This window comes from Sphaerodactylus townsendi, linkage group LG07 (assembly GCF_021028975.2).
Source record: "Sphaerodactylus townsendi isolate TG3544 linkage group LG07, MPM_Stown_v2.3, whole genome shotgun sequence".
Classification (NCBI taxonomy): Eukaryota; Metazoa; Chordata; class Lepidosauria; order Squamata; family Sphaerodactylidae; genus Sphaerodactylus; species Sphaerodactylus townsendi.
In genome coordinates, this window is record NC_059431.1 from 122812378 (window position 1) to 122833444 (window position 21067).

Genomic DNA, 21067 nt, shown 5'->3' on the forward strand with positions numbered 1-21067 from the left:
AATCTTGCTGTTAAGTATATTGTATTGATGCTGCTAGTTTTATGAATTTTTGTGTATTGTTTTAACTTGTGTTAATTTATTTTATTTGGTGTATGTTGTTTTGGCCATTGTATGTTTGGCCCAGTGTACACTGCCCAGAGCCCTTCGGGGGTGGGCGGTTTATAAATTTGATAAATAGATAGATAGATAGATAGATAGATAGATAGATAGATAGATAGATAGATAGATAGATAGATAGATAGATAGATAGATAGATAGATAGATAGATAGATAGATAGATAGATAGATAGATAGATAGATAGATAGATAGATAGATAGATAGATAGATAGATAGATAGATAGATAGATAGATAGATAGAGGTGGTTTGCAGTTTCTGTGTAATGACCCTGGACTTCTTTAGTGGTCCCCCATCCTAGCGGTAACCATGGTTGACCATGCTCAGCTTCTGAGAGCTGACAAGATCAAGCTAGCCAGATGAATGCCCAGTGTCCCTCCACAACGCTGGGGGGTAAACTTCTTTTGTGTACATCTGGATGAGTTGGCTGAGGTGTTTGATATCATGATATCAAGGAAAGTGCATGGAGGCACGTGGCCAGAAAGGGATCGGCAGACTCTCCTGGTGGGAATCTACAAGGGTGCTTCCAAAAGACTGCTCCATTCCAGAGGGTTTGTGGACAGCTGATGAAACAATTTTGAGCTTTCTCATCTCCCCTCAAACCCAAGAGGGCTGCATTTTGTTGGCAGCGGCTGAAGCTGTTCTTGACATTAAATAACTTACCAAAGATTTCTTCGTCAGTAGAATATCAAAGGTAACTGAAGTAGTGGGATTTTTTAAATTGAGAAATTGATATCTTAATGGACAGACAGTGTTTTTCTTCTACCTTGTTTTAGAAAGTGAGACCTTCCATAATATATTTGTTTCATTAAGTATTTTTATTCATTTAAAACATTGATTAGGTGCCTTTCTTCCTAATGGAGCTCAAGGCAGCTTTTACAGCAGAGACAAAATAAAATACATCAAAAGGGTAAAAAACAAAATTTAGAATCACAGTTCAGGAGTGCTGGTAAAACTTAACCAAATGTGGTTCTAATGCAGACAAAATGTGATAGAAAATCTTGCATCAGTGAATGGTTGACTGGTTTACTTGTAAGTTTGTGACATTGTGCTGTTCTTCGTATACTTCAAATAACATAGGATTATTTCTGTGTTGGTCGTTTCAGAGGGTTGCTGTGTTGTTGGTCTGCAGTAGAAGAGTTAGATTCAAGCCAAGGAGCACTTTAGAAAGACCAGCAGGATTTTTGGGGAGTCAGCTTTTGAGAGATCCTTAAACAGTTTGAAAGCTTGGACTCTGAAAATCTTGTTAACTTTTAAGATGCTAGTGAAATCTAGCTATTATTCCTGTAAACACTGAAGAAATGAAGTGTGGGTGCTGAAGGAGGTATTTTGATCATAGGTGTACCACCCCTCCCAGTCCAGACAGAAATGTAAAGTTAAAACAGCTGAGCATTCCAAAATATTGTTTGAATTTATTTTACACCAAATCATAACTGAGCCCTATGGGGAAAGGACAGGATATAAATTTAACAAAATAAATCCCTTCTGGCTCTTGAAAATACCTCAGTGTTCATGCTAACAGTAACATGGGGAAAAAACTAGAGATTTGTAAAAGCCGCCAGGCGGCAGACACACAGCAACCTCACCCCCAAATCCCCCCCCCGCCCCCCCGCCCCCAGCCTGGTTTCAGCTGACGTGCTGGCGGCCACTAATTTCACAACTCTGTCTACATTAAGAGTGGCATTTTGAAACCAAAGAGTGGACCCCCGGCATTCAGTTCAAGGCGTTCGCAGGTAAGCAGTCACACAGAGTTCTTTTCTCCACTTTGAAAAGCAAGGTTTCCGTCTGCACACAAAAAGGGGAGAGAACAGGTGGAGTTAGGGGAAACGCTTCCTCTCATTAGCTCAACCACCACCACCCTGGCCCCAGTTTTTCCCAAAAGTATTGCTAACTTGCAATGTGAGGTTTGAGAAACATTAGCTAGAGATTTTGCTGAAGCCTGGATTGTTCATGTTTCTTACAATATAACATTATATCCTGGAAAACAATTGACTTATGGCAATTCTGTCGGGTTCTCAGGCCAAAAGGTAAACAGAGGTGGTTTGCCATTGTCTGCCTCTGGGCAGCAACCCTGGACTTCCTTGATGGTTTCCCATCCAAGTCCTAGCCAGGGCTGACGTTGTTTAACTTCTGAGATCTGACAAACTTAAGCTAGCCTGGCTTATTCAGGTCTGAGAATCAGGATCGGGTGAGTAGGAACCTGAGTCTGTGTTCACCTTTCCCACACTGGAACAAAATGTTCTGAATGTAAATAGGGACGCAACATCCATTGGGCAGTTTGGGCAATTGCCCAGGGCATCAGAATTTTGAGTCACATGGGGGCATGTGAGCAATCCGTTTTTATTTTTTTTGTTTTTTCACATTTTGGCCTGCAAGGGGCGCATTTTTGGATGTATCAGCACCAAAATTGCAGGGTGTCATAAGGGGACTGTCTTGATGATAACCCCCAAGTTTGGTGCAGTTTGGGTTGGGGGGCCAAAGTTATGGACCCTCAAAGGCCCCATCCTCCATTCTTTCCAATAAGAGCTAAGGAGATGGGGGCTGCCCCTTTGAGGGCCCATAACTTTGGCCCTCCTGAACCAAACTGCACCAAACTTGGGGGGTACCATTATGACCTTCTCCAGACGATACCCTGAAATTTTTGGTGCCGATACCTCAAAAAATGCGGCCCCTGAAGGAACATCCCAGAAATTTGCCCAAGAATCTTCGTTCTGGAGTGAGTTTTCTGCATTGCTGTCAATGGGGGGTGCAGGCTTGGGCGGGGGGGGCACATTTCTGAAGGCACAGTCTCAAAACTTTCAGGGTCTCATTAGGAGACTGCCCTGATGATACCCCCCAGGTTTGGTGCAGTTTGGTTCAGGGGGGCCCAATGTTTTGGATCCTCAAAGGGGGTGCCCCCATCCCCCATTCTGTCCAGGAGCTAAGGAGATGGGGGCTTCCCTTTTGAGGGTCCATAACTTTGGCTCCCCTGAACCAAACTGCACCAAACTTGGGGGGTAGAATCAGGACAGTTTCCTGATGATATGCTGAAATTTTGGTGCCAATATGTCTAAAAATGCACTCCCTGCAGGCACCAATGACCTGGTGCAAAAATAATTTTTGGGTTGTGGTGGGGTGGCCACCTATTGGGGGGGCATCCAACTCAGGATTTGCCCAGGGCTCCAGTTTGCCTCGTTACATCCCTGATTCTAACTGTTGCGTCAGTGAAAATGTTAAGCAGTATTCTTCCTGCATTGTGCATGTGTCACTTGGTTTTTATTGCCCTGATTTCTAATTTTTATGCTTTGTGTTTAAAATTTAAAGAATATGTTCCATTCACTTACCAGATTTGGGACCAATTATTTTGTTCATTTAACACATTTTGATTCCATTTCTTCTAGCAATCTCAGAGTGACTTACAAAGTTTTTGCCCACCCCTTATAACCTTGTAAGGAACAACCTCAAGAGGTAGAGGAAGCTGTGGGATATGACTGGGCAAAGCTAAAGTCTTTGATGGTAGAGTGGGAATGTGAATCCAGGTCTCCCTGTTGCTAATCAAGATTTGAAATGCTCCCAGAAAAGGGGAGTGTGTGGTATTTAAGAGTCTTGTCCTTGAAGACAGGTGGATTCTGTACAGCATATTTATAACGAGTTGCAGTCATTATAAATGAACAGAAAAAGTTTGCAAGTGTACCCTTTATGCGTTCAGGAAGCTATTGGAGCCCATGTAAACAATTCAGATTGCTTTGCACGGGAATGCTTCTCTTTAAAAACATGCATAGCTGCGCATACAGAAATGAACCCTTGCAGCCATGCTAATTATCCCACAATCTGATTGGTTGTACCTGCAGAGCTTCGCACGTTCAACACACAAAATAAAAAAGAAGAGAGAAAGGGGGACTTTTCCCAGCAATGGCCAGGCAATAATGAATGCGGTGAATGAGTGAATGAGTGAAATGGGGGTCCTACGCGCTGCCACAGGGAGAAAACATGTTTGGGGGACTTGTGAAATGGCAGGGGGCACTCAGAGACTCTGACCACAACGTGCTGGGCGAACTACACAGAATGGCGGGTGGGCAGCGGACGGTGGCAGAACCCAAAGTGAACAGGTGGGAGGGAGGAAGGCAAAGGGCCTCCTGCTGGCGGCTGTGTTTGTGCAGGAGCACCTCCAACCCAGGACTGCACAGGGTGTATGTTAAATTTAAACAAAGCATGAGCATTTTTTGTCTACAGAAGTGATGGGCAGGGTGAAGAGGAAAAGACACCTTCCTTTTATTCTGCCCCAATTCATTCCCACCTCAATGAAATTTGTGTTGGGGTTAACAGCAGGAGCCACCTGGCTTGAAAGGCAAGAGTTCAACAAGGTCTGGTATGGTTGACAGCTTCCAGGTGAGTCCGCCATGTTAAAAAAGGGGCAGGTGCATCAAAGGTCGATTCCGCACGGTCCAAATATCCAGGGTTGAGCCAGGGAAATATCCTGGTTTGGCCAAGAAGTTTGAATGGTTCCCAACACTAAAGCGGTGTTGTCCTGTGATATTTCCCTCACCCTAGGGTTTTCAAAAAATGCTAAAATGTTAAACCTTTTTCCAAAATCCCACATTGAGTTGCTTCCATGAGAAGGCATCGGGAGCAAAAGCGATTCATTTTTCCCACAATGCCACCTCATCTGCCCACCTTGCATCATGTCAGTTTCATTTCTGCTGAGTTGCAGCCCGCCAGCCCGTTCCCCAAGTAAGTTTTCTGCCCTTTGTCAGCTCTTCCAGGAGCCAGGCAAGGGAGCCCAGGCGGGACAGCCCGAGCACTCGCCCAGTTCCAGCTAGCTCCTTGGCTTTCTGAACTTCTGGCTGACACAGTTCCAATAAAGCTCTTGAAACTTTCCTGAGTCTTGTTTGCTGTAACAGACCCTGACATTAAGCCAAAGCTGCAGCTCTGTCCCCTGAACCCCAATATATACCTGAACTTGGCCACAGGGCTCAGCCCAGAACCCTCCCCCCACTCATTTCCAAAACATCAGCATAAGAACAGTGGTGAGAACAGCAGGATTGTCATGAGAACGAAAGACGCTTCTCTCCTCCAGGAAGCTGCAGATAAGGAGAAGCAGCAAGCTCTATTCACTAGTTACACGGCAGCAAGACAAAACCCCTCCCCAGCCTGGGGCCATGACCATGGGAGGCTCACCTGTGGCCTTGATGCAGACGGGCGAGATGCCAGGTCAAGTATGGCGCTAGCCTGGCAATTTGGTGGAAGGGGTGTGTGTGTGTGTGAGTGTCTCATGCTGTGGTTTCTTGAGCACCTTTCAATGTGGATGTCCTCTGCCCAGTATTGGTTAAAAGTTTTTACTTTGTGTGGCTTGCCGTGTTGCTCACTGCACTGGCTCTTTTTCAAAGGTAGAGACGGTGTGTGTGTGTGTGTGTGTGTCCTGCTTAGTTTTCCTGCAGTTGCTGTGGATCCCCCCCTTTGGGGGGTGGGGGAGAAGAGCCAATCAGAATGCAGCACATCAGGGATGTTTGAGCATGCGTGCTGCATCTGTATTGTAAAACTGTTACCGCAAAAAAAAATAGCCAAAATATTTTCCTGAGTCGAGTTACCTGACTACACTGGCTCCAGGTCAGGACACAGAGACCTGTGTGACTCAGAAGCCCCTAAGACCAGTAGATGTGATTTTTATCGATGTTCTTAAATAAGTTTTGTACCCTGATCTGTTCTGCAAAACATGTATTATGCTTTCCTGCTTTAAATTTAGTGTATCCTGTTTAAGTTTAGCCTTGTTTGAGTTAAGTAAAGTAAACTGTATTAGAGGAACGTAGTATTTTAGAATGGTTACTATTAAGAGACAGGGAAATTGGCCCTGGAATTTAGTTTGGGCCAACACCCAGCCGACTCCTCAGCAAAGACAAAGACCCCTTTGGTTTTGCAAATCGAATCTGATGACAGCACCCCAGATGTCCCAGCCATTGGAGAACGTGTCGGGGCCACCATTGGACAGTTTGAACTTTCTTTTGTCGCGGGACTGAGGCGCGGGAGCCTCAGGATATAACTCAAGGAAACAGCCCGTCTGATAACAGAGATAACTGGGTGCAGTAGCAGGCCCACCCAGTTCTATGAATGGACCTTCTCCGCTCTCCATTTCAGCACCATCGTAAAGCCTCGCGGGAAGACGCTTGACAGCGAGATTTCATGATCCCATTCACAAAAGTTGTAATTGTATCTTTCTTTTGTATTGATGTTTCTTTATTGGTGTAAGGTAAGGGACCCGCCCCCTTACCTGCCCCCTTACCTGTCCCTTTGTCCCCTTTTGATGTGTGTGTATAAAAGTTCTTGCGTTTGGCTACGGAGATGCGATTCCCCTGCCCGAGCAGCAGCAGCCACTCCCGAATAAAATACTTTGCTTTGAAGGACACCGGCTTCCTGCGCCTCACTACGTTGCCTGAGCTGAAATCACTTAATGTTACCCGAGCAGCAGCGGTAACAAAAAAAAGCCAGCCTTGTGCAAAAGAAATCAGAGTGTTTCCTCCTGATCTTAACTTTATTCCTTCACAGAAATGGGCACCTATACAAAGGGAGAAACCGGCATAAAACAGATCTGGATTTTTAAAAACCGAACGTAACCAAACCTAATTATGCTGTGTGGAATCGACCAAAGAATCAAATAATTACAGCATCACTTTTAATGTTGTTTAAACTGGGGACCTCAGATTCTCCCTTTAAGGTGGATTTAAAAGGAGAATCTGGGCTCCCTCGTTTAAACAAGTGATGCTGGAATCCACCCCCAAGCAGCATCATTTTCAATGGTGTTTAAACTAGGGAACCCAGATTCTCCTTTTAAATCCACCTTAAAGGGAAAATCTGAGGTCCCCAGTTTAAACAACATTGAAAGTGATGCTATTTTGGGGTGGATTCTCCCTCACCCTGAAACAGCATCCCTTTCAATGTTAAAACTGGAGACCTCAGATTCTCCCTTTAAACCCATGCCGAAGGGGGTGGATTTAATAAGAAGAAGAAGAGGAGGAGGAAGAGGAGGGGGAGGAGGAAAAAGAGGAAGAAGATCAAATGCCAGTAACCTGAAAAATATGAAAGAACAAAGATTAAAGAATGACAAGATCATGAAAGAATTAATTAGAAGGTACTGGATAGACACTAGAACAATTGAAGAAGCACTGGAGATCACCAAACAACAAATAACAGCCACAGCGAGAAAAATTGAAAGATATGAAGCAAGAAACATCCAGTACAGACAAAATCAGCAATTTTGTTCAGACCAAAGGCATTTCTACCAAAGCCTCAACACAAAGATCAATGTTGAAAGCAAAAAACCAGAGAAAAATGCAACACTTCAGTTTTGGAAAGATCTGTGGGAAAACGAGAAAGATTACAACAGTAAGGCGCAGTGGATAAAAGATTTTGAGAAAGATGTTGGCCAAAAACAAATGCAAGAGCTGGAAATAACAACTGATATGATAATAAATCAAAGCAAGAAAGTGAAAAACTGGACGGCACCAGGACATGATCAATTGCATGGCTTCTGGCTCAAATACCTAACCAGTTTGCACCCGGCAATGGCCAAGCAGTTCAATGAAGCCATGCAAAATGGTGAAATTGATCAATGGCTAACAACTGGGAAGACATACTTGATTCAGAAAGATCCAGCCAAAGGAGCAACACCTGGAAACTACAGGCCAATAACATGTTTACCCATGATGCTCAAACTGCTCACTGGCATAATAGCAGATAACATCATGGACTACTTGGAAGCAAATAGCATCCTGCCAGTGGAGCAAAAAGAAGGAGCAGGGGTACAAAAGATCAACTCCTGATAGATAAAATGATAATGGAGAACTGCAAGAATCGAAGAACGAATTTGCATATGGTCTGGATCGATTACGAAGGAAGCATTTGACTCACTGCCCCATGGTTGGATCATGAGATGCTTGGAAACAATTGGCATCATCAAAAACATTACGAGTATTCACTGAAAAAGCGGTTGACAGTGGAAAACTGAACAACAGTCGGAAATGAAAACTTTGGAACAGTCAACGTTAAGTGAGAGAATTTTCAAGATTCACTATCACCTTTACTGTTTTATCATTGCCATGATCCCATTAACAGTAATTTTAAAGAAAACAAAGTTGGGCTATCAAATGGCCAAAGACTCAGAAAAAATCTCACATTTGCTGTACATGGATGATTTGAAGCTGTATGGGAAATCAGACACAGAAATCCAGTCACTAGTAACCTTACAGTCCGAATATTCCAGCACAGCCATTTTCGATGGAGTTTGGCCTGGAAAAGTGCTTTACTGTGGCAATAAAGAGGGGCAAGATCACCCGAGAGTGATAGGACAGAAATGCCTGATGGCCAACTCATCAGGAGTGCAACCAAAAGGGCCGCTTATAAATACCACTGGGCATTTTGCAGCTGGATATTAACATCAAGCATGGGCAGAAGTGAAGACTGTTGTCAGCAGAGAGTACACCCAGAGGGTCAGGAAGAATTTTGAAATCCTAGAATTAAGCGGTGGGAATACCATCAAGGCCCATCAACACCTAGGGCCATACCCGACATCCAGGTACACTTTCTGGCTTGGGAATCATCAACTGGACACAGGCTGAGTTGGAAGCATTGGATTAGAAAAAAAACTTTGGGAAAGCTTATGACAATGCCATGTCTTTCACCGCTTGCCTTGGTGATACTGATAGACTATACCTTCACTGGAGATCTGGTGGCAGAGGGTTACATCAAGTAAAACAAACAGTGGAGGAGGAGAAACATGTGCTGGCTGATTATGTGAATGAAAGTCAAGAACAGGCATTGATTGAAGTGAAGAAAAGGCATTTACTAAAAGCCCAGAGAACCAAACAGGAATACAGAAAAATGTGATTAAAATGAGGACTGAAAGCTGGCACAACAAAGCACTGCACGGCCAATTTCTGGAGAAAATCAAAGACAAGGTGGATAACGAAAAGACCTTGCTGTGGTTAACAACTGGAACTCTGAAAAAGGAAACTGAATCCCTGAATCCCTGATCATGTCCTCAGCTGCTGCAAAAAGATTGCCCAGACTGAGTACAAACAGAGACACAACTCAGTGGCCAAGATGATCCACTGGAATTTATGCAAGAATTGCAGCATACGAACAGCTAAGAACTGGGGGGAACATTGTCCAGAGAAAGTAATGTAAAATGAGAAGGTCAAGATCCTGTGGGACTTTCGAATCCAAACGGACAAAGTGTTGAAACACAATACAACAGACATCACCATGATCGAGGACAAGAAAGCGAGCATCATCGACATAGCAGTCCCCGGTGACAGCAGGATCATTTAAAAAGAACACGAGAAGGTCATTAGATACCGCGATTTGAAAATCGAGCTTCAGAGTCTATGGCACAAACCAGCGGAGGTTGTCCCAGTGGTAATCGGCACGCTGGGCACCATCCCAAAAACACTAGGGCAGCACTTGAAACATCTTCGAACTGACAAAATTAACATCTGTCTTATTCAAAAGGCAGCCCTGCTGAGATCCGCACGAATACTACGCCGGTACATTACAACTTCCTAGGCTTCTAGGTGAGGCTCGAATTGTAATGAAGGCCAACAACCAGCTAAAGATCTGGCAGCTGTGAAATCTACAATCATCATCATCATCATCTTCATTAGGCATTGAGAGAATAAAAGAAATAAAGAAAACAAGCATTGGCAGGAAGGGAGTGGATTTTAAAAGATAATCTGGGGAAATTTAGGGGGTGCCTGCTGTCAGGGGTGCAATTATTAAGATAGCAGCACCAAAATTTCAGAGTATTTTTGTGAGACCATACTGATGATACCACCCAGGTTTGGTGAAGTTTGGTTCAGGGGGTCCAAAGTTACGGACCCTCAAAGGTGTAGGCCGCATCTCCTATTAGCTCCCATTGGAAACAATGGGAATTGGGGGCACTGCAGCTTTTCCACACACATGGCTTACCTCAGCTTTTCCCAGTGGTAAAACCTGGTTTTTGGAAATGTTTTCTGGGAAATCATTCCACACAACTCTATTCCCTTCATCTTTTCCCCCCGTGTTTCTTCAGTTGCATTTATTCCACATGCTACTGTTGAAAATGTATTATTCCTAACGGTGGTGGGACGTCATCCATGATGCAGAAGAACAACCCTCCCTATTTATTTTTTTTGCTCAGGTGCTGTAGTGTTACTGTGCAGTTACACTGAAGCGACAATTCAAAAAATGTCTCAGCCTTCATTTCTACCCAGGGACGTAGGTATAGATTTTTTTTTCTCTAGTGGCAGAAGGGGAGAAATACTAGGCTTTAAGTGAATGCAAGGTGTTTAAACTGTGCTGGGGACAGAAACTGTGGGGATTCATGTTGGTGTGTTTCGAGTAAACCCAAATGACAGTGGGACCAATGTATCAGAACCCCGCTGCTTTCAGTCCAAACAGAAAAAGCTTGTCCTGTTTTAAAAATCAGCCGCAATTCCTTCATACACGAATTTTTTAAAAAATTACTCATCCCTGGCAGGACTAGAACTGGCAAGCTTTCACACTCCAGCACAAACAGAAGGCTGCTTTACCCACTAAGCCACAGAAGCTCCAGTGCAGGGGTCTGCAACCTGCGGCTCTCCAGATGTTCATGGACTACAATTCCCAATTGGCCATGCTGGCAGGGGCTGATGGGAATTGTAGTCCATGAACATCTGGAGAGCCGTAGGTTGCAGATCCCTTCTCTAGTGGCAGAAAGGGAGAAATACTAGCTTTAAGTGAGTGCTCCCTTGCATTGTTAACTGACCCCTCGTTGCCACAAAAAGACATCGATCTCAGCTCCACAATATAAAAAAAAAAGCTGCGCGCACATCACACACAGCCCACTACTTCCTTATTGGGCAAAAGGCTCCACATCACTACCAGGGGTGGGAAACTCAAACCTGGAGTCACCCTCCCCCACCCCCCCGGACTTCCCCACAGTGCGGGGTTTTCAAAAAGGTGCTCTTCCGTCCAGGATCAGAAATGATGTGCGCTGAGGGGGTAGGAGAGCGGCAGAATTGGGGTGGCTGTATTGTTGCCACTGGTGCAGTGGGGAGTGCTGCTGGACCCCAGGTTACTTGCTGTGAGTAGCCCACATCAAACGGTGAGTGGGGAATCAACCACTGAAGTACAATAGGGTATAACTTGGCTTAGGGCTGCGTTGTTAGACCAGGACACGCCCAGGCTGAGATGCAGGCACTTCCATTCTGTTTCAAAACTGTTCAATTCTTACATCTCCAAGGCAAGATATTTAGGAATTCTAGTTCTGTGTAGAGACTAAGGAGGCATGATCAAACATCCTTCACTCTCTCAACGCAGAATTATTCCCAAGGTTCCTTGAAGAAGGTTGTATAATTTGCCTTGAACTCATTTCAAAAGCAGCTTATGTTTCCTTTGTGGACATATTCCTACTTGCAACCCGGACAAGCGTCAGAATATGTCTTGCCGCTTTACTTCATCCACAACTGGTAGAAGGGAGGCAGTGGCAGGAATTTGGCCTTCAGAAACCTCCTCACTGAAGATGTTTGATCATGTGTAAGGAAGAAAGAAAGTTGTGATCCTGTTATGGAGGGCGCATGGATTTACAGGCAGGAGCAAACACAAATACACACACAGAGGTACAAACTGGCAACAGTCCTGAAAGAGGGGGCCGGGGGAGGGAGCTCAAAGGGACACAATAAAAACTGTCCCTTTTCCCATATGTTCATTCTAGAAAAAAGGTAATTTTATGCAAAAAATAGAAATTAAAAAACACACAGACACACAAACCTTGTTAGGGAAAAAAAAGCCTTACCCGTGTATCTAAATTATATGCTGTCTTCTTTAAATCTTGCAGCGCTCTCTGCATGAATTCAAATGCATGACAGTCAACACAGGGACGACCTAGGGAGGATTTTTGGAGACATTGGTCAAATAGCATGAAATCTATAAGAAATCTATAAGCCTGCAATGTATGAAACAATGGGCTTTTCTGTGTTCTGTTTTTCCTGGTCACAAAGTTCCTGTTTCATCTATGCAAACACATGTTTTTAACTACCACACGTGCTTCCTCTCTCAAACGGACCTGGCCACTGTGATCCACGCAACGGTCACCTCCAGGCTAGATTATTGCAACTCACTCTACGCAGGCCTTCCCTTGCCTCTGATTCGGAAATTAAAACTGGTCCAGAATGCGGCGGCTTGTTTGCTCACAGGGGGTGCCGCCAGAGACCATATTTCACCTGTGTTGCGCCGTCTGCACTGGTTACCGGTTGAATTCCGAATCGTTTTCAAGGTGTTGGTTTTGACCTTTAAGGCCTTGCGTGGCCTGGGACCTCCGTACCTGTGGGACCGCCTTGCCCCACATGTCCCAAATCGGCCTCTGCGCTCAGCAGAGGCAAATTTGCTGGTGATCCCTGGCCCCTCAATGATGCGGCTGGCCTCCACCCGGGCCAGAGCCTTTACAGCTCTGGCCCCTGCCTGGTGGAACGCTCTACCTCCAGCTACGTGGGCCCTGCGGGATCTTAATAAATTTCGCAGGGCCTGCAAGATGGAGCTGTTCCACTGGGCTTTTGGGGAGTCCAGCCGCTGATGCCCCCCCTCCTCTTTATAACATCTGTCGACCCTGCCGTCCCCCCCTCCCTCTCCCCTTCTCTCTTAGGGGATTATTAGTAGGACGCCATAGGTACATTTGATATTAGGATGCTGCATTTTAATGGGGTTGTTTTTAACATATAGAGCCATATTTAATGATTATTTAAATCTTGATATTTATCGTGGATTTTATCGTGTTCTATCTATTTGTCTTGTTCACCGCCCTGAGCCCTCCGGGGGAGGGCGGTTTATAAATATAATTAATAATAATAATAATAATAATAATATGCTTCCTCTAGTGGCTGATTTGATAACACACCTGATTTTATCAAAAAGCTGCTTCTTGAATCAGCAGGGAAATAAGCTAGATCTAGAGGGAGCAAAACACTTGCAGGACTTTTTAAAAACCCACTGAAGAATTAGGAACTTTGAGGCAATCAAAAAAGAATGCAGAAAAGGCCAATGACTGGGGTATGCACCCAAAATATCCACTCTCAGAACAAGATGACCTGTCTGAGCAATTGGGGCCATGAATCAAGTGACCTTTTCAGAATCATGACTGTTTCAGTTGTCATTTTATAGGAACTGTGACCACAGTAGAAAATTCTTAGATCTATCTGCAGAAGGCACAACTGCACAAATGTTCTATACGTATTCATCCCCTTTCATACTGTGAGGCAAAAACTCTGCAAGTAGATGATAAAAACATTCTGAGTCAATCTGAAATGAGATAATTCTAACTAAAGCAGGCCTTAAGAAAAGAGTTTCCATTGAGAAAAGAGCAGAGCCAGAGCCACAAGGGGGTGGGGGGCCTTGTACCAGGCACAAAAATCACCCCCAGCCCCCTTCCTGCCTCACCCCGCCTCGCCAGGCCTGGCCCGTTTTCAGCAGGCAGAAAGTTGTTTTCTGCCTGCTGGAAAAGGTGGGGGGCGCGAGGGGGAGGGGCCGCAGAGGTGTGGAAAACACAGAATGAGCCCCAGGCGCACTCCTGCCCAGTTACGCTTCTGGAAAAGAGACAACTAAGAAGGGGTAGGAAAGAGGCTGATAAAATTGTGAATGGGATAGAGACAATTGGCAAAGAGAACTCTTTCTCCCTCTCCCAAAATACTAGAACTTGAGGCATCTAATGAAGCTGGTGAACAGTAGATTCAGGACAGAACTTCGGGCTGACGCAGTTCCAATAAAGCTCTTGAAACTTTCCTGAGTCTTGGAAGGAGCAGGGCTCTGGACTGGGCTGAAAATCCTGTCACAATGGACAAGCTGGCAAAGTTTCTACGGTTGATTATAAGACCTCGTGAATCTCAGTTGTAAGGTAATCCATCAGATTCTGTGTTTTATACTCTGTCTATATGCCAATAAAGGTGTTGTTGTTGTTGAAGAATTCAGTTAAGCATGCAAGCAATAAAACTGCAAAGATGTTATCACTGGCACTGAGGACAAGTCTAGGTGAAACACCAGGACCCAGCAGCTGGCCCCAAACATAGAAGCAAAAAAACCAAACAGGAATTACCCCAAAACAATGACACTCTGCATCGGCTATATCCACAGCACAATGACACAATTCCAAGAGAAGCTTCAGTATGTTGTATGCAAAGAGGTCTGGTGTCCTATGGCGTTTTGCATGTTGGCTCTGGTCCCAGCTCCCCCCTTGCAAGCTCCTTCCTTTCTGTTACCATTACTTCTAGTATTATTAAGCACTTGCATGAATTCAAGGAAGCGTGCTCTGATAGTCCACAATATGCTAGAATAAATATGTGCTAGCAAAGGCTACCCTAATCCTGCCAGACCGTGCCAGTTAAGCAGGGTCATTCCTGGGTGGGAGGTCACCAAGGAAGTCCAAGGCTTTGACACAGAGCCCGGCAATGACAAACTACCTCTGAACATCTCTTGCCTTGAAAACTCTATGGGGCTGTTGTAAGTTGACTGTGACTTGATGGCACTTATTTATTGGCAGGCCTGAATGGCCCACAGCAAGCCTGGCCCCATCAGATGCTGGAAGCTCAGCAGAAGCAGCTCTGGCTAGTCCTTGGATGGGAGGCCACAAAGGAAGTCCAGGGTTGCTACGCAGAGGGCAAACTCCATGAGAGGTCTCCAAAAATCAGTTGTGACTTGATGGTAGTTCTCTCTCTCTCTCTCTCTCTCTCTCTCTCTCTCTCTCTCTCTCTCACACACACACACACACACACACACACACAGAGCGCTAAGTTTCTCTCCAAGTAATGTGTGAAACAGGCTATGGTCTGAAAAGGCAGATAAAATGGAGGTATGTACTTTCAGCAGGAATTGCTGTTCCGGATTCTTCTTCACCCTTCGCCAGCTTTGTAGAAATAAGCCCAACGACAAGAATTAAAGGCACTAAAATGACCCCTCTGCTTAGGCAAGTCTTCGGCATCTTCTTAGTTGAGTCTTCCTCCTGCATTGGGGAAAAAACAGGAATTCAAAGAGGAACATTATGTGCAATACCAACAGTTTGAAGCATATTATCTGGATGGGTGACAAGAAGAAGAGGAGGAGGAGTTTGGATTCATACTGTGCTTTTCTCTCCCATAAGGAGTCTCAAAGCAGTTTACAAATGCCTTCCTTCCTCTCCCCACAACAGACATCTTGTGAGGCAGGTGGGGCTGAGAGAGTTCTGAGGGAACTATGACTGATCCACGGCTTCACATATAGGAGCAGGGAGGGAAACAAATCCCGTTTACCAGGTAAGTGTCCACTGACTACCTTTTAGTCTCTGTGACAGGTCAAAGTTCCTGACCAGCTGACATATTTTACCTGAATCTCCACAGTCGTCTCTATTAGGGATGCTGACAGCTACACAGAAAAATGCCCTGTCCCTTTAACTTTCACTTAATGTTTCAAATGGTCCACTGCAGATTTTAATGGCACAGGAGTAAATAACACCGCCTGGTAAATAACATCCCATCAAGTCCTTTATTAAGAGGGAAGGATATTTTTTCTCCAGGTTGTTTGCAACTATAGTCCTTAGAATAGTGGACAAAATAATATACTGAAATAAAAGGGAAAATACTGGACTTTCTCCTAAGAATATTATTGAGACCTCTGCAGAATTGATTTATTAAAGTTTCATATTTTACAAACTTTGTTGCATAATGTACGTTTTGATGTCCTGCTACTATATCTGATGGCAGAAATTTATCACCCACCTGACAAACAAGAAACAAATAAACTGAATGTGTGGTAAAGTGTGGCATGCCCATTCCTTGGCAAAAGAAAAGGTAGGCCAATTACACAATCTCTAGTTTTGACCTTTCTTTTTTTTAAAGGCTACCACTGCACGTTCTTCCTGTATGCTGAATGCTTGGTTCTAACACTGGTAAAATTGCAACAGACCACCAACATAGCAAGATATCACTGTGGCAATGACTATCTAAGATTGCTCCACAGTTATAAACCCAGAAGGATATCAATGCATTAAACCAGTGGTGGCGAACCTATGGCACGGGTGCCAGAGGTGGCACTCAGAGCCCTCTCTGTGGGCACGCACAGAGTCCCCTCCCCATCTTGGCTGGCCTGGGCCGCTGGGCTTGATTATTAGCATTAAACTTAAGACCGAGTTTTGGGGAAACAGTGCAGGTAACCCTGTTAAGCACTGTTAAACCCCACTGATTTTCATGCGAAGAACTAAAGCGCGATCCTTTACCTGGGAGTAAGCTCGGTTGCTGGCAATGGGGCTTGCTTCTGAGTAAACCCTCCTAGGGTCATGATTCACCCGTTGGAAGAGTTGCACGGTTGCTTCAAAGCAAAGTCTCCGGGTACCACCAAGCTTACTCCCGAGTAACCCACGCCTCAGAGCCAACCATTTTTTCTAAACTAAAACCTCAGTATTCAGGTTAAATTGCCATGTTGGCATTTTGCGATAAATAAGTGGGTTTTGGGTTGCCATTTGGGCACTCGGTCTCGAAAAGGTTTGCCATCACTGCATTAAACCATATTGTTGAATGACTTTTTTTACCAGCCAGTTATTGCAGATGAATGGGTGCTTGACTTTCAAAAATTGTAAGAGTGTTTTTCAGGTCATCTGCATCAGACACGTTTTTTACTTCAGCTGATTATTGTGGCCAGAATGTATTTGGCGCAGGAAATGGAAGGACCTTTTGGCACCATCATTGGACCTGTGGCCAAACAAAGTCTGGTTTATATAAATAACAATAAGAAGTCTTTGCATTGGTGTGGACTTGGGAAGGACAGTCGGCAACCAAATTTGTAGAGACTAGGAACTTATTTACATAGTAGTGGAATAACCATGAGCCTTTTGAGGGTAGAGCAGTTTATCAAATCGAATAAACAAGCAAACAAACAAATAAATAAGAGACATTAACATGTGTAACAACAGATATTGGAATTTGTATGAAGGATGGTTATTTTAATTTGTGTGTATGTGGGTAAAGTGTTGTCAGACTGCAGCCAACTCATGGCAGGAGAAGGTTAGAGGCCATGGGAAGAATGCTGCATACTTTACTTTATTTCAAGTATAAATATCATTTTATTTCAAGTTACGTATAAACACCATTTTAATAACCTAATTAGAATAAGGATTTTTGAAGTATTGTAACATTTTTCTATGTACCCAGATTTATAAGTATCTGTTTATTAATTTCTTTTCTAAATACAATCAACGAGAATGTAACAAAAATAATTAGATTGTTTACATGATTAATGATTAAGGTTGTTCCCTTTCAGTATACTTGTTAATGTTAATTTATCTTTATTAATATGATTAAGAAGCTTACAAAATTAGAAACACAGATCCACTTAATACTTAATTCTGAAATAATTATAATTGAATTATTGTTATGTCTATTTTTACTTACTTTTTAATTCTTTTAATCCTTTTCTGTAAATTTTGCTGGCAAAATAAAAACAAGTTAAAAAAACACAGAGGTCATTTGCAGTTGCCGGCTGGCTTCTACGCAGCAGTTCTGGACTTCCTTGGGAGCCTGCCATCCAAATACTAACCAGGGCTGACCTTGCTTAGCTTCCAAGATCCGGTGAAGTTGGGCTCACCTGGGCCATCCAGGTCAGTGGATATGTTTATTTAGAGAGTGGTAAAGCATAGACAGCAGTTTAAATTGTGAATTCAGGACACAGAATTTGCTGGAAGCGTCTTTGGAAAGAGGGTTAGAGACTGTAGTTTGCAGTGCATGATTAAGTAAGGTTTAGATATATGATGTATGAAGCCTATAGTTGCATTGTTTGTTCATCATTGTTAATAATAAAGGTTTTTAAAGACTGTTCTTTTGGTGCAAGAGTCCATCACAGCAACCATATAGAACAGGAAGGCAGAATATGTGGCCATAAAAGTTATAACTCTTGACACAGTGCTTTGAGGAGGCTCCACATCTGTCTACAGCAATTGAATCAAAGATACTATATAAGAAGGTTAATTGAAAATGCCCAGGGGGGCAATGCTGGGATTTCCCCAGTTCACATTTAGAAAGCAAACTCACCCCCCCCCCCGCCCCGTTAAACCACTAGGCACACAGACAGCCTTGTCCTCATCTGTTACCTGAACCAACTCAAGGATTTCATCTGCAGGCGGCCGCATTGCTGATCCTAATTCGCAGGGCTGAGTCGGAACACCCGCTTTGCTGCCCCGGAATAAACAGCTTCACTCTGAGATCTCACATTCATTTCTTTTACACGGTTCCCCTTGATGGCAAACAGCAGCTTTGCTAAGGATGCCTCTTTCTACATCATCATCACCCGCTCGTCGGTAGATTACATGTGGATGCTGACCGTCAGGGTTTGCAGAAGCAGGATGATGCCTTCTCTGATGGATGCCAGCACTTCCCCTTCCCCACAGACCCAGCGAAGCAAATGCCCTCTTACATTTCCCCGAGGAAGCTCTTACTTCTCGGCTTGTGGCCCCGACCCCCCAGGGGCGACCCCACGAGCCCCAAGTAAGGAAAGAAGGCGAAAGGAAATCACCTGCTTCAGGGCAGATACCTGGCTGCTCTATTTCCCCCGCTGAGCTACCTGTGAAATGTGATGCATCATCTAAGGATGGCTGCTGGCCGACCGGAGCGCGGCCCCTCCCCACACACTTTGGTGTTTTAAAAAAAAAAGAATACTGGAAAAACCGCCCCCCCCCGCCCCCCGGAAAACAGTAGGTTGAAGAAGAGAAGTACCTGCTCGCTGGCGCTGCCTGTGCGACGGTCTGTGTGAATGGCCGCTGCGAACGGAGCCCTCCTGCACAGATGCTCTTCTGAGCATGAGCACTGGGCTCCCCGGCGGAGCCTTCTCTGGCGGAGAATCTGCCATGGCAACACGCGGAGGAGAGGGGCCGCGGACAATGGGCTGCGCTTCCCTGCTCCCCGGGGGGGGGACGCGTCCCACGGCCAGCCGGGGCCAGCCGGGGCTCGCCTCCCGTCTGACGGTGGCTTTCCAACAGGCCACCCGTTTGTCAGCCAGGAAACTTTTCCTGACCGCGGTTGCTTCCTTTCAGAAGCCCCTGAACTGGCCGGGCCCGGGATCTCCTTCCACAGAACCGTGGCTTGCACGGAAGGAGGCGAATTATCAAAAGAGCTGGTCACGAGTACAGCAGCTTCGGGGTCAAAGGATGGATGGATGGATCCCAGGCAGGCTCTCAACATCAGCCTTCTGAGCTAATCCTATTCCACCAGATATAACAGCCATCCTGGGCAAATATAGGTTGATTTATAAATGTATTATCCTGGTCAAAGGGCTACACGGTATGAAACAAGTCACTTTTAAAAATCAGATTAGCTCATTATTTCCCCCCAGTATTCTCACCTTCAAAGCATAAAATATTTCCTAACTTGATTGTTACAAATGAATTCTAACCTTTTCTTTGTTCTCTGGATCCTTCCTTCCTTCCTTCCTTCCTTCCTTCCTTCCTTCCTTCCTTCCTTCCTTCCTTCCTTCCTTCCTTCCTTCCTTCCTTCCTTCCTTCCTTCCTTCCTTCCTTCTGGCTTTTAACAAGGTAGAATGCATTTATTTCTTCACCCCCAGCTTTGCCACCATGAATGCTAAAAATTACATTAAAAATAAAATGAGGGGTTTGTTGTTAAGAAGGCTTTATTAATGCCATTTGACTAGTTAATGAATATTATTTAGTGTTATGTCGCTTGACTTTCTTGTGGAGACTCAAGAAGGGTTATAGAATTTTTTTTAATGCAGACAGCATACCAAATATCCAGCAGTGCAACAAGACCAGGATTGCAGAATTTAAAAACAATGCAAGCAAGCAAAGAAGGTTTCTAAGATCCTTGTGATGTGTCCAACTACTGCCTAGTATCGAATCTTCTGTTCCTGGGTAAGGTAGTTAAGAGCACGGTGGTGGAACAGCTCCAAGTTTTTCTGGAGGATTCTTCAGCCCTTGACCAGTCTCAGTCCAGTTTCCGGCCTGGGTGTGGGACAGAGACTGTGTTAGTCGCCCTCACAGATGATCTCCGTAGACAGCTGGGCTGAGGCAGGATTATTATTAGTTCTTACAGCAGAGTTCGACACAGTCAATTAGGATCTTTCCTCAAGCCCTCGCTGTTTCTGGATTCCATGGGACCAAATAATTTTTGGTGTTGTTCTATAGAAGCAAACATTCTTATCTATTAAATAACGATTCTCGTGCTCTCTCTGAAACGGTGGCTGAGTACCTGTGTTATGTCATTAAATTGCAACCATGATTGTATTATTGTGTGATCACTATTAATCTTCATTGTTTCTTATGCCAATAAAATGGGTTTTTTTTAGTCCAAGCAGGAGAGGGTTAACCGGGATTGTGGAAGCTTGTGAATTGCAGATTCAGTCAGCTTCATGCCACAATTGCAGATTCTGTCCTGGTAGGGAATTTTTAGACATCTTCCTATTGGACTAGAACAGGGTCTGCAACCTGCGGCTCTCCAGATGTTCATGGACTACAAATCCCATCAACCAATTGGCCATGCAGGCAGGGGCTAATGGGATTTGTAGTTCATGTACATCTGGAGAGTCGCAGGTTGCAGACCCCTGCACTAGAAGAATTTCACTTACATACCTGACGTGCAAAGGAACAAAAGACACGAGTCAGTAATTTCAGAATTCCAGTATGTGCTTGATGTAATTTCAGAATTCCAGTATGTGCTTGATGGCATAGTGTGAATGTATGAATAACTGTGACTGAAGTCACAATCAGCCTTCTGCCTACTACAGGACAATTCCGGTGTCTCCAGTGGGGTTACTACAAATTGAATGCAGAGATGTACGTGATTTGGTAAACCGATAGCTTTGAATACTTTGGTTATGGAGGTGTGATAAAGAGAGTCAGGATAACAGTAGTAAGTTTGCCTCTAACCTGTGAAAGCCAGCCCTCGGGACCAGCAGCTGGGACTGCCCCTGCTTCAGCTCCGGGCTGTGGGAGGGAGGAAAGGAGG

The 21067-nt window shown here is 44.5% G+C and overlaps 1 protein-coding gene across 3 annotated transcripts; it reads right to left on the reverse strand.

The window, feature by feature from the left end:
* Window positions 1–915: 915 nt before the first annotated feature.
* Window positions 916–19306, reverse strand: LG07H4orf48 (linkage group 07 C4orf48 homolog). 3 transcript variants are annotated; one of them, XM_048502696.1, is made up of 4 exons: window positions 18827–19306; window positions 14949–15090; window positions 11899–11987; window positions 916–1242 (listed from the first exon to the last, which is right to left on the reverse strand). In XM_048502696.1, the coding sequence occupies exons 1-4, from the start codon at window positions 19289–19291 to the stop codon at window positions 1219–1221; spliced, it is 720 nt and encodes a 239-aa protein (XP_048358653.1). In that variant the 5' UTR covers window positions 19292–19306; the 3' UTR covers window positions 916–1218. The 3 variants fall into 3 exon arrangements, with proteins under 3 accessions (XP_048358653.1, XP_048358652.1, XP_048358654.1); XM_048502695.1 differs by having other exon boundaries at window positions 916–1901; XM_048502697.1 differs by lacking the exon at window positions 18827–19306 and adding an exon at window positions 18205–18465 and having other exon boundaries at window positions 916–1901.
* Between the last annotated feature and the right edge of the window lie 1761 nt (window positions 19307–21067).

Excerpts from the sequence above, each read along its gene's own strand:
- LG07H4orf48 (XM_048502695.1), bottom strand. The coding sequence starts at position 19,291 with ATGTTGAGAGCCTGCCTGGGATCCATCCATCCATCCTTTGACCCCGAA. Across the intron at positions 15,091-18,826 it reads CAGGCAGCGCCAGCGAGCAG|GAGGAAGACTCAACTAAGAA; the intron begins GTACTTCTCTTC and ends TCCCCAATGCAG. Across the intron at positions 1,902-11,898 it reads CATATAATTTAGATACACGG|ACGGAAACCTTGCTTTTCAA; the intron begins GTAAGGCTTTTT and ends TTTTGTGTGCAG.